Source organism: Emydura macquarii, unplaced genomic scaffold, assembly GCF_026122565.2.
Source record: "Emydura macquarii macquarii isolate MOO-44397 ecotype Brisbane River unplaced genomic scaffold, CSIRO-AGI_Emac_v2 contig_38, whole genome shotgun sequence".
Lineage (NCBI taxonomy): Eukaryota > Metazoa > Chordata > Testudines > Chelidae > Emydura > Emydura macquarii.
In genome coordinates, this window is record NW_027130175.1 from 71299 (window position 1) to 83681 (window position 12383).

The following is a 12383-nucleotide window of genomic DNA, read 5'->3' on the forward strand; positions in this document are numbered from 1 at the left end:
TCCCTCTTGTTATCAGGGATGTCATTAATAAATTTTGAAATTTTCTCATATACATTGTGGTCATGATTGGAAAGTAAAGCTGCATAATTGGCTACTCTTGTTTGTAGTGTTGATGATGAATATACTTTTCTGCCTAACAAGTCTAATCTTTCCCAGTACTTATCTTGGGGTGCTGATTTATAGCTGGTCTGTTTACCCCTCTGGATTTTTGCTGCCTCGATGACAAGGATGTTCAAGAGTGGGAGGCGAGGGTGGGAGGGAAATAAGTAAACAGAAATTCCATCCCGTTAGTGGAAACATAATACTTTCCATCAGTCCTTTTACTGGTAGGTAGGATGGTAGCTGGTGTCTGCCAGATGTAATTATCTGGCTCCATAAATGCTTCATCAACAGGCAGTACAATTTTAGATGAGGCTGTAGCATGAATGATCTTCAATATCGTATGATGGGATTCAGTGACCTCCTCAAGATTTCCAGGTTTTCTGCTACTCTCTTGAACAGATCATGGAACTGTTTGAAGTCACCCACGGCTGTGGGTGGGGGGCTTATTGCTTCATCTCGCAAGGATGAGGAGTTGTGTCTAGAAGAATCTTGATCAATGATTTCCTTTGTCACCTGAGCATTTTCCGGAGTGGGGTCAGATGCATGTAGAAGATCTTGTTCTGCTTTTATGTGGGCTGAGTGGTCTGCTATAAGCTCTGGAATAGTTTGACCACACGTCCTAGTTCTGTCACTGAATGGGATATAGCATGGGTAGCATGAACCATGGTGGCCCATGCCAGGGATATGCACTGGCTCCTTTCCAAGGTGTATATCTGGGTGCCTCTGAAGATTGTCTGGTAGGAGAGGCATGAAAATTCTGCCTCCTTTGCCTCACTATCCTCTCCACTTAAAAAGGGTACTGAGGAAAGAGCTTCATCATGTGCAAAGTGAAATGGGGAATTGTTCATCCCTGACATTGGTCATTGTGGAGACTATGTTACTACTGTCTCCATTTAGTGGCAGTGGTGTTGCTTGTCCTTCTTCTTTTGAGACAGTGCCATGTCTCATATCGGTGCCGTGGTCATGCTAGGTGCTGTTGTTGGCACCTTACCAGTTGTCGGTGCAGGTATTATCTGCAGTGCCAAAGTTGGTGCCAGGACATTTGTCAGCACCATGATAGCTCTTGGTGCCGTACTGAGCAATTGCATTGTAGTCGGTGCTGTGATGTCTGACGACACCATGGCTGAGACAGTTGGGCCATCAATTTCTGCTCCGTGCTGGAGGAGAATGGTATGTCTTTGTCTCTTGACCCCTAAATGAGACGTTTCAAGTCCTTGGGTGCCACGGCCCAAGTCGTATCTAAGGAACCAATCACCTCATGGGCAATGAGTCTTGGGGCTGTTGTTAATTCTTTGGGTGAACTCCTCTTTTTTGCTGTGCTCCTGCTTGGATACGTTGAGGCTCTATTACTGGGAGTTCTTTCATTTTTTTCTGAAGAGGTGTTCTCTCACCCCAGGTCAGAGGAGGGTCTGAGGGACTTCTCCACCAAGATACGCTTCAACCCCAGATCTCTATCTCTCCTGGCCGTAAGATTTTTACAATGAGTGCACTTTTGTGGCACAGGTGTTTTCCCAAGACAGCAGACACATTGAGAATGGCCATCAGATATTGGAATGGCATCCCTACATAAGGTACACCTTTTAAATCCTGGTGAACCATGCTTAGTGTAATGTCCTCAATTTAGGAAATATTCTAGTCTATTTAAGTGAGGTAGTCAAGAAGAGGGAAAGAGAAGGGAAAGCCAAAGGTGGGTTATTTTTTTTATAGGAAGGTAGGTAAGGTAAACTACTGAGGAAACTAAGGTAATTATTGACAAAACGAAGCAGTTTCTAAAATTTGTAGTGGGACAAGTTAAATCTGTAACTGCTGAGGGCTCTGTCTCGGACCATGGATGGTTGAGAAGGAACTGAGGGGTCGGATTGCGTGTGCACCAAAAAATGTGCCAGCAGCACTGGAAGACAGGAGCTGTGTGCACGTGGCCCAGACAAGTGCTGCTGTAAAGATCTCCGATCAAGGACGCAGGATGTGACGACACGTAAAGTGGAGCACCCACAGGGACATCACTCGAAGAAGCAGTTGTCTGCCACAGTCCCTTAACTGGGTCCCTAATGGCCTCAATGAGAGGCAATGCCACTCTGGAATGACCTGTAGTGGCTAAAATATCAACTAGGTGGGCAGAGGATTCCTTTACTTCCTCCACCTTCATGCCTAGACATAAGGCAACCCTCTAACAATTCCTGATGTGCTTCCCCATCCCCAAGACTACCTTATCACAAGAGGAGGAAGAAAAGGCCAGCATTGGCTGTGGATGCTCTTCCTCTCTTTCTTGATCTGCAGGGTCCTCTTAATTGGGCTCTTAATGTCCAATGTCAGGCTTAGTACCAGAGTCAGAAAGAGGTGCTGCTTGGTAGGTAAGTGCTGCTTGCCTTTCTGAGGTCACTGAATTGGAGGGTCTGGAATACAATCTCGAAATGGGAAGAAAGCTCTACGGATTCCAGAAATGCCACTAGGCAGGCCCCCGGTTATCTCCTGGCCAAACACTCAATGGTACTGTGATGATTGGATCCATGGAAGAGTGGAAACATCTGAAGGAGGATCAATGACAGGATTACAGGACGGGAAATAGAGGACTCGACCTCTGATTCAGAAGATGATGACTTTTCTTCCATTGACCTCTGAGATTCAGATCCAGATGTGCTGGTGACTTGTGCTGAGGTGGAGAGGCCTTCAGAGAAGTGAGCGTTGCAAGTTTTCCCTTCGACAGTACTGAAGGATGAACCATCGGGGTACGCAAGGCTGTCACAATACTGAGCATAGTAGTAATCCTGCCCTTTCTCCTGTGTCTGCCGGCACTGATAGTGTTGCCTCTTATACTGCTGGCAATACTGGCACCAACAGGGTCAGGATGTCCCTGGCAGCCACAAATGCCTCCTGCATGGTCTGTATCAATATAGCTTCATGCTGGTACTGCAGATGCAGGAGGAGCTCCTTCTGGCTCCAGAACAAATGGCAATTGCCTAGGCACTGGAGTCAACAATTTTTTATTTTGCAATACCAAAGCAAAGGAGTGCTTGGGCTTGTCAGGACTTAGGTATGGTAGGAAGCACACTCTTTACTGACACTGATGCACTCGGTACTGAGTCTGACAGACCAGGCTCAGATGGAGGTCTCAAGGTTGCCTCTATGAGTAAAAGCTTTAGTCTGGATTCAAAATCTCTCTTTGTGCAAGGCTTAAAGGCTCTGCAAATTTGTCAACACTCTCCAACATGAGCTTCCTCAAGCCACTTCAAGCAACTTGAGTGTAGGTCGCTCATGGGCATAGCCTTATTGCAGGAACCACACAGGGCTTGAAGCCTTGTGATCAAGGCATCCCTCAGTACTGGGAGTTGACTGAAATCATGAGATGGTTAAAAAAAAAAAATCTAACTAAATACTAACTAAATACTATTAACCTTAATAACACTAGCTATTTTCAACACAAGAGAACACAGTCTAGTGAGAGAACTTTCAAATGCAAAAAGACTAGATCTGGTGATTGTTACGAGTGGTAAGAAGGGACTGAAGAGGCTCAGGGTTGGATGGGCAATTTATACCTATGCCAGTGATGTGCAGCAGTAGGGGATGCTCAAGCTACCCCAACAGGTACCAATGAAGGAAAAAATTTCTGGCATCTCTGAGCAGGAGGTGCACACACCAAGAGTGGAATACACATGTGCAATTAGTCAAAGGAGAGCTAACATTTAAGAAGTATTTAATCTATTTACATTAGAGACTGCCTAACTATTTACAAGTAACCATAGATGAGAAAGAGTAAAAGAAGGGCTTGAAGGAATACAGAGAGCTGCAACTCCACCACAGCCAGTGAGAAGGAACTGAGAGGGAGTCAGAGCAGTCTTGTTCTTCATACCTTTCAGCTGTGAGCACAAGAACACACAGTGCACATGTGCAGCCCCAGTGGAAATGATAGCAGAAGTCTTCAACTCCTGTGCACCGGTCACACATATATCTACAATGAAATGTACGTGTGTGTAATCACTTGAAGGAGAACCATTGCTGCAAGGTGCTTTGGGCCAGTATAAGGAGGGCAGGGCCCATAATCACTTGCCATTTTTAGGTTCCAACTGGAACTCCAAAACTAATCTGCAAAGCAATTGATGTCAGGGTCAAGTGTTGAATAAGCATCCCAAAAGAAAGAAAGAACGACAAAAAACAAAGGAAAAATATCACACGTACAAGTTACAGACTCAGACTCAGAGAAGACTCTTGAATTTAATTGGTTCTTCAAAGGCAGGAAGCCTATTAGCAATGTAAAAAGGAGAGGCAGAGGAATCAGTGATTGAACATTTTCAACTGCCATTCTGTACCTCTTATATAATATGTAATGTAAAGGAAGGACCATCCTGTCTCACGTGTATCAAGGGCAAGCAGCCCATACAAAAAAAGCCCTATTCTCCAAGACAACTGTGATAGGGTGTATAGACACCACTGATGAAGAAGGTGCCAGAGAGGCACTGGGGGAAGGACTACTCCCACCCCTCTGGTCTTGTCAATCATATATGATGGCAGCTTTTTAAAGGGATAAAACTGCAGTCAGCTGGGGTGGGGGAAGAAGGAACAAGAGTGCTCTAAGTAGAAGGCTGTTGGAGTGACTCGTGCAGCCACAGGGGGAACTTCCATCCAGGAGATCTTCTCCTCAAACTTGTGGGCAGTTTAACGAACTCTCAGGGCAAGCTGACAGAGTAAGCCTGACTCAGCAGCACAGCTAGAGAGATCTCAAAACCCACTACACAGGCACTGTATTGTTGGCAGCGCTGTGGATCCTTCCTGCCTCTCAAATGCATTGGGAAATTTACCTTTCCTTTTTATTCCTCTATCCGAAGAGACTCAAGAAGACCTGCAAAGGGTAGAGCCTCCTCGGAAAACATAAGGAACTAGAGCCTGTGCTGGAGCCACCCACCATAAATAACTGGGTGCAGTCAGATTCTTCCACCACCTTGGAGAAAAACCTTAGGGGATTCCTTTACAATAACCTAGCAAAGACATAATTGTTGTGTTATAAACTTTAAAACCAAGTTTTAATTACTCACGAGGCATATGACCACATAACGCATTTTCCTCCTCCCGGGCATTTGCAAACACAGCCTCTAGCTATATTTCTCTTAGAATTATCATGAGGGAAGCCAAGAGAATGGCCCATTTCATGTGCAACACTGATTGCATCATAGAGCACTGATTTATGTCTCGCCTGTACACAGACAAAACACAAAGACAAGAAGGATTTATGAATTACATATGTCAGAGATGTGGGATTGCATGAACACACTGGATAATTTCATTTGCAAACATAAATCTAGAACACTGTAGAACCCCACAAGAGAACTTTCAGAGTGAAGGAATAATTACTTCACACCCCCATCCAAGATACTTTTAAGAGAGCGAAAAATAAATCATTCACAAGTAACATATCTAGCTCTGCCAAGTTCCCCAAGCCATAGAATTTTACCCAGTAATTCCTACATCAAGCCCATAAATTCTGTGTGTGCTAAAGAATTTCTTTTGTAAGGACATCAATTCCTGATTTAAAGACTCCCCATTTTTCACCATCCTTGTGAACGTAAAGAGTGGGCAAGTGGAGGGGGAGAGAAAGTAGATATCCCTTATTTGGAAAATCAGGAAGAGAAACTTAGTCATAATGGATCATTGATATCAACTTCAGATAAGATAAGAGTAGGTAAATAACTTTTACCTATTGCTTCCATATCTTGTTTGTAGGAAGTCCACAAACATTTTTACTACTTTTAAATAACTGCACAGGACACAGACCTCTAGGATTCTTGACCTCATATTGGTGAGAGTAAGATACTAAGGCAGAAAATACGGTTTAATTTCTCATCACTCTGGACAGTGCCTGGATATTTACTTGTAAAAACTATCAGGTGCCAAAGAGTTCACTAGGAAGTTATTATGACAAAAATACGAAGCTCTGGGTATATCAGTTGGGGAAATAGACCTGCAGCTGAGTCACTTTCAGTTCAGTTCATTTGATCCCATTCCAGGGTGTATCAAAGTTCCATAATTACTGACCCTCTTTGGGGTCTTCAATCTTCTCTCAGAACCTGGCTCGACTCGCTCCTTGGGGAGTAAGCCACTCTGCCTGTGGCTGGTGTGGGGGGACCCTTGCCCACCCACTACTCCAGGTCCTGACACAGGGACCCTGTAAGTAGCAGCCAGCTGCTGCATTCCTATATTAATTGCTGCCTTTATCACAATGATGACATAATATCTTGGCTGAGAAAGTTTGCAGATATTGGTGGGGTAGCAAATAATGAGGGAGACCTGGGCATATTATATCAACAGGATGGAAGACTCTGTCTTGGAAAGCGGTAATAAGAGAAGGACTTGAGGATCATCTAAGTTAATCACCTTAATGTGAGCTGTCAGTGCAATGCTGTGGCAAAAAGGGCTAATGCAATCCTTGAATGTATGAAAAAGGGAATATCAAGTACACGTAGGAAAGTGATGTTGCCTCAGTACACAACATTGGTAAAACTACTACTAGAATATTGTATCCAGGTCTGGTTCCACACTTCAGGAAACTTGTGCAAACACTGAAGAGAGTTCAAAGGAGGGCCACAAAAATGATTCAGGGGCTGGAAAACAAGTTTATGATGTGAGGCTTAAGAAGCTCAACTTACTCAGCATGTTAGAGAGACAGTTGAGAGGTGACTTGATTGCTGCGTACAGCTTTTTACACATAGACCAGATATCTCAAAAAGTGGGTGGGGGGGGGTTCATTCCTGCTGACAAAACCATAACATGATCTAACATCTATAAGTTGAAATTAGACAAGTTCAGCCTTGAAATAAGATGCAATTTCCTAGCAGAAAGTGTAATTAAACATTGGAACAGTTTACCAATGCTTGGAGTCTTTAAAAATCAGATTAGATATCTTTATAAAAGATATGCTTTAATCAAGATTCTGGAAGAAATTCTACAGACTTTGTATGTGAGCGATTGTCTGGATGATCATAGTGGACCCTTCTGGCTCTGGAATTGGTGAATCTATGAATTCCTTGTTCATTACATCTTTTAATGAGCTATGGGGAGAAGACCAAGCTCAGCATTGCCCTCAACATGCTCATAACACCTGCAGCTCCACATTAGGACAAGGAATATAATCAAATTGAATGCTTCAGGGTTTCAGCTGGTTGTTTGCAGCGGTCAGAAAGGATTTCTCTCAGCCCCCAAAATGCACAGTTGACCAGATGTACTCGGGTGGAGGGGAGAGGGTTCCACTTTCCTCTGAAGCATCAGAGCATATCCAATTACCTACAGCTTGAGATGGGACATTGAATGGATGGACCAGGACTTTGAGGAGGTGCAGAGTTCTCTTTCTTAGACGACTAGATTGTAGGGTCCAACTGATCACCAGATTTTCAGGAGAAATTTTCACTGAGATATACTTGGCAGGGACTTTTGGGTGTGTTCCACCTTCTTCTGCAGCATGAGTCATGGATCATCTGTGAGGATCATCTAGGCATATCTCACCTCATTAATTCCCTGCAACTGCAGGAGCCCTGGCGGCATCTTTGTCTCTCCCGTTATCTGCCTTTGGCACACAATAGTTAAATCATTTAAGGACTAAAAGGCTTTGGTCTGATTAAAGTCATTGGGCTTATATTGGGATTTCTGGGTGAAATTTAATGCCCTGTGATATACAGGAAGTCAGTTTAGATGTTCTAATAAGTTGTAGGCTTAAATGCTATGAAACAATCAATTGTTAGCATAATGTTACTGTACAAAATATTTACATTAATTAAAATATCAATTTTTCAAGGGTACATACTGCAGACTATATTTCACATACTTTGACAGCAGCTGCTGAGGGAGTTCCAGTGCACAGATGGTCTCCAAATGAATATCCATCAATCCCTGGATATCTTCCACCCCTATAATACAAAATACAGTAAATAGTACAGTATGTTCAATTGATATGAAAATACTCTCTGTAGCTGTAAATAAATACAGTGTAAATAAAGAGTATTATATAAGATCTGTATTTAGAACTATAAGAAAACAATTTGTTCTTATCTGCAAATATGTCTCATCATAACATAAATGTCTACCGGTCCAGAATTATTTACTGGCTAAAGTCTGCCCCATCAAAACCAACTGGAAATATCTTTGCTGAAGTGTCTTCTGCTGACAGCAGTGACCACATTAAAAGATAAGTCGCTTATGAGGACAAATATATATGTAAGAATGCAGTTGTCCCATTCATACAAACATAGGGCCAGATCCTCAGCTGGTGTAAATTGGCTTTAATGGCGTTATACCAATCTATATCATCGGATGATCTAGCCCAAACTGTCTTCACTGCTAGTTAACTGGTTTACAGTAGTATAGAAAAAGGTGGAATGCAAGTATTTACATAAATATGGAAGCTTAGGCAGGTCCATCATCACCCAATGAAGTGAAGTCTACTTTACAGTGTTCGGTAAAAGTATACAGATACACCCAGGTTGTGACCTTTTATATTAAGTTATATAATATGTATTTGTTTCCAGCTGCGGATTCCACTTTGCTACAGGATATCTGACAGGTGATTTACTCTAGAAATTGCCTTCAAGAATTCTGGTTCCTGATCCTGAGATGAGATGGCTGTTGGTGGGCTCTCAGTACTCCTATTATTATTGCCTGCACTTTCAGGTTCCAATTTAGCGCAGTACTTAAGCCCATGTAAAATCCCAAAGACTTCAATGGAATTTAAGCACATGCTTAAAAGTTAGGCATGTACTTAAGTGCTTTGTTGAATATGGGCGTTGGAGACCTAGAATGAAGGGCATTGTGAAAGAGGATGTAAAAACAACCGAGGAAACTAAATCCAAAATGTCACTAGCTTAATTTGTTTCCTGTCTTTTCAAACACAGACTCCTAACTCCTCGATTCTGATGCCCAAACCTCCCTGTTAAGAAACAGCATTTTGACCAGTCAGAAACATGAGAAGTTTTGGTACCATCTCCTAGATCCTCAGCCATGTTGCAGCTCCATTCTGAATCTATAACTCATAGCACTTATAAAATTCCTTTCAGATGGCTGCTTATAAGTAGACAACAAAACTAACTAGAAAATTTAGAGCGTAAGTAACTTCCATTTTCTTAACTGTAACTGGAAGTTCTTCAAGATGTGTGGTCTATATCAGTGTTCCACAAATGGTATGTGTATGCACACCAGGTGTCCAAGTCTGGAAATTCTAACAAATAGTGTCCATTGGCCCACACATGCGCAAAAGACCTCCATGTGCTCCCGAACAAGGGCATAAGAAGCAGCACAGGATGATACCTTTCCAGTTCCTCTTCTTACTGTGAACCCCACAGAATCCAAAGCAGAGGCAGTTAGTGGAATACAGAGAGGGACCGTACATCTTGAAGAACCTCTAGTTACAGTTGAATAACCCCCATTTCTTCTTTAATGCTGGTCCCTATGTGTGTTCCGCACATGGATGATTGACAAGAAATGTTCAGACTGAGTGCAAGGAAGCCAGCAGCAAAGATGCTTGCAGTACTTCAGTTCCCATTGCCCCATCTACAGCAGAGGCCTGACCCAGTACCTCGTGTCTAGCAAACGTGTGGATAGAGCTCCAGAGGGCTACTCTACATATGTCTAGATTTGGAACTTCCTGCATGGATGCTGTAGAGGCAGCTTGTGCTCTTGTGGAGCATGCCCTGACTTTTGCTAATCAGGGGTCAGGTCATGTCCGACATCAAGAAAAATAAGTCTTTTCTCTTTGGCAGAAGCATGGGGTTTCAGAAAAAAAGACAAGTGAAAGGATACTTTGGTTAATATGGAATTCAGAAATAACCTTTGGGAGGAACTTAGAATAGAGGCGATGGGATACCTTTTCCCTGTGAAAACCCATATAAGGGGGGGTCTGCCATGAGGCCTCCCAAATCACTTACTCTCCTGGCCAAAGTGAGAGCAACTAAACATGCAATTTTTATAGAAGGGTAGAACATGGCAGGCATCACCAATGGTTCAAATGGTGATCTGGTGAGTGTGGGATGGGATTGAAGTCCCATTGATGTGTAGGTTTAACCATTGGAGGAAAGGTACTTTGGTGAGTAAAAATAGAATGCCTATCTACTGGAGGAAGGAAGGCAATGAGTGCTGTGAGACGGACCTACAGTGAGCTAATGGAAAGGCCTAAGATTTTTTTTTAGAGAGCAGAGATAATCCAAATGACCAGAACATTTGCAATGCCTGGAGAAGGATGATTATGCTGCATCCAGGCAGAAAAACACCTCCATTTAGCTTGATGGTAGGTCCTAGTTGAATCTTTACTACTTTGGGTGTCTGAATGGGTGCAAAACAGGAGCATTCTCTTTCTAATGACCATCCAAACACCAGGCTGTGAGATGGATCGAGTTCAGATCGGGATGTCTGATTGTGCCCCCCTCCTATGTTAGGAGGTCTGGAAAGGGGTGGATGCTGATTGGGTGGCATGTTGATATTTTCAGGAGCTCTGGGATCTAAAACTGCCTGGGCCAACTGGGTGCTAGGAGAATGACCCTGGTCCTGTCTTCATGGATCTTTCTCAGGTGCTGTGGTAGCAGGGGATTGGGAGGAAAAGCATATCTGTGATTGTTTCTCCATGACAACAGGAGAGCATAGCCCTGAGATCCATGGCCCATTGCTCCTCTGGAGCAGAACAGGAAAGTATCCTGTTCATTTGGGATGCAAAGAAATCAAATTGAGGTGTACCCCACTGAGTGAATATTTCACTCAGGGTACAGTCGTGAATCTCTCACTCATGATCCGCAGAGAAATGCCTGCTCAGGTTGTCTGCTGGGAGGTATGCAGTTTGGATAGTGGTGCGGTTTCTGAAGCACCAGTTCCAAAGCCTGACTGTTTCTAGGTAAGTGGAAAGAGATTTTGCTCTGTGCTGTTTATGGAGAAGATTATGGTGATATTGTCTGACATCACTTAAATATGAATGAATGTGTAAGTGGGAAAAAGGCTGTGCAAGTAAGGAGGACTGCTCTCAGTTCTAGTATACTGATGTGCAGTTTGGTCTCCCATGGGGTCAGGTACTTTGAGCAGTGTGGCTGTTCAGGTGGCACCCCAACCCAGAAGAGCAATGTCTGTTCGAATGGTGGCACTAGGGATGGGAGTGTTGAAGGGAATGGTCATTCTCACTCTCTTCGGGTTCGACCACCAGATGAGGGAGGTGATGATTCTGAGTGGGAACGGTCACTCTGAAGTTGATGTAATCTCTGTTGGTGGGTAGATTGATTGAAGCCAGGCCTGCAGAGATACTGGATGAAAACTTGCAAACAGCATCACACAAGACCATATAGTCTAACACCGAGAGGCACATTCTCACTGTAGTTCTTGATCTGTGAGTAATCCAAGCTATCAGACTGCTCATTAACTAAAATCTTTTTCTGTGGGAAGGAAAGAGAGTGATGACGTTTATTGTCTCTGTGGGTGATAAAAGAACTTTTCTCTGTTTATGCAGATGCACAAGGCTGCTGGAATATGGAGCAGAAGCTCTGTCACTGAACTGATCAATTGGCAGGAGCTACCTACCCAGAGCTAATCGACTAGATATGGGAAAACTGGATGACTCTGACATGTTATTTGGGCAGCCATTGTAGAGAAAAAATTGTGTAAGTGCTCTGGGTGCTATTACTAGCCTAAAGGGAAGGACTCTGAAGTGGAAATGTTCTTGGCCCACCATAAACCACAGCATTTTCTATGTGAGAAATGAATGTCTAAATGACAGCATGTGTCCTTCATGTCAAGAACTGCGACCCACATCTTCTCCTGAAGGGAGGGAATTATTGATACTAATATAACCATCCTGAACGTCAACTTTCAGAAAAAGATGATGAGCTCTCAAAGAGCCAGAATTGGTCTCCACCCACCATCTCTTTTGAGGACCAGGAAATACAGGGAACAGAACCCTCTACCTCGCTATACATGTGAGACACAGTGCAGGACAGAGTCTGCAACTTGATTAAAATACCCTATGAAAGTGGTTCCTGACGAGGAACCAGGAAGGGGTTTTTTGAGGGCAGAGAGAGAAGAACTCAACAGAGTGACCTTGATGGATAATTTCAAAGACTCAACTCTCTATCATGATCAAATCCAAATTGTGGATGAAGATGCGGGACACCCCCCAAAAATAATAGGGGAAGAGGTGTGTGGCATCGGCTCTCAATCAAGATGTCAAAAGTAGCTCTTTGCAGGTGGCTGAGAATGGGTAGAGGTTATGGTGGTAGAGGGGAATGAGAAGCAAGGCCTCTGAACCCTCTGATTTTCCACAGAGGCTTGGCTGG

The 12383-nt window shown here is 43.4% G+C and overlaps 1 protein-coding gene across 1 annotated transcript in view; it reads right to left on the reverse strand.

The window, feature by feature from the left end:
- LOC137165356 (disintegrin and metalloproteinase domain-containing protein 29-like) overlaps positions 1–12383 on the reverse strand; it is an 89962-nt gene that overhangs the window by 51376 nt on the left and 26203 nt on the right. Inside the window, exon 3 of the mRNA XM_067566634.1 lies at positions 1094–1210. Within this exon, the coding sequence (XP_067422735.1) occupies positions 1094–1210 (117 nt within the window). The remainder of the gene's footprint in view (positions 1–1093; positions 1211–12383) is intronic.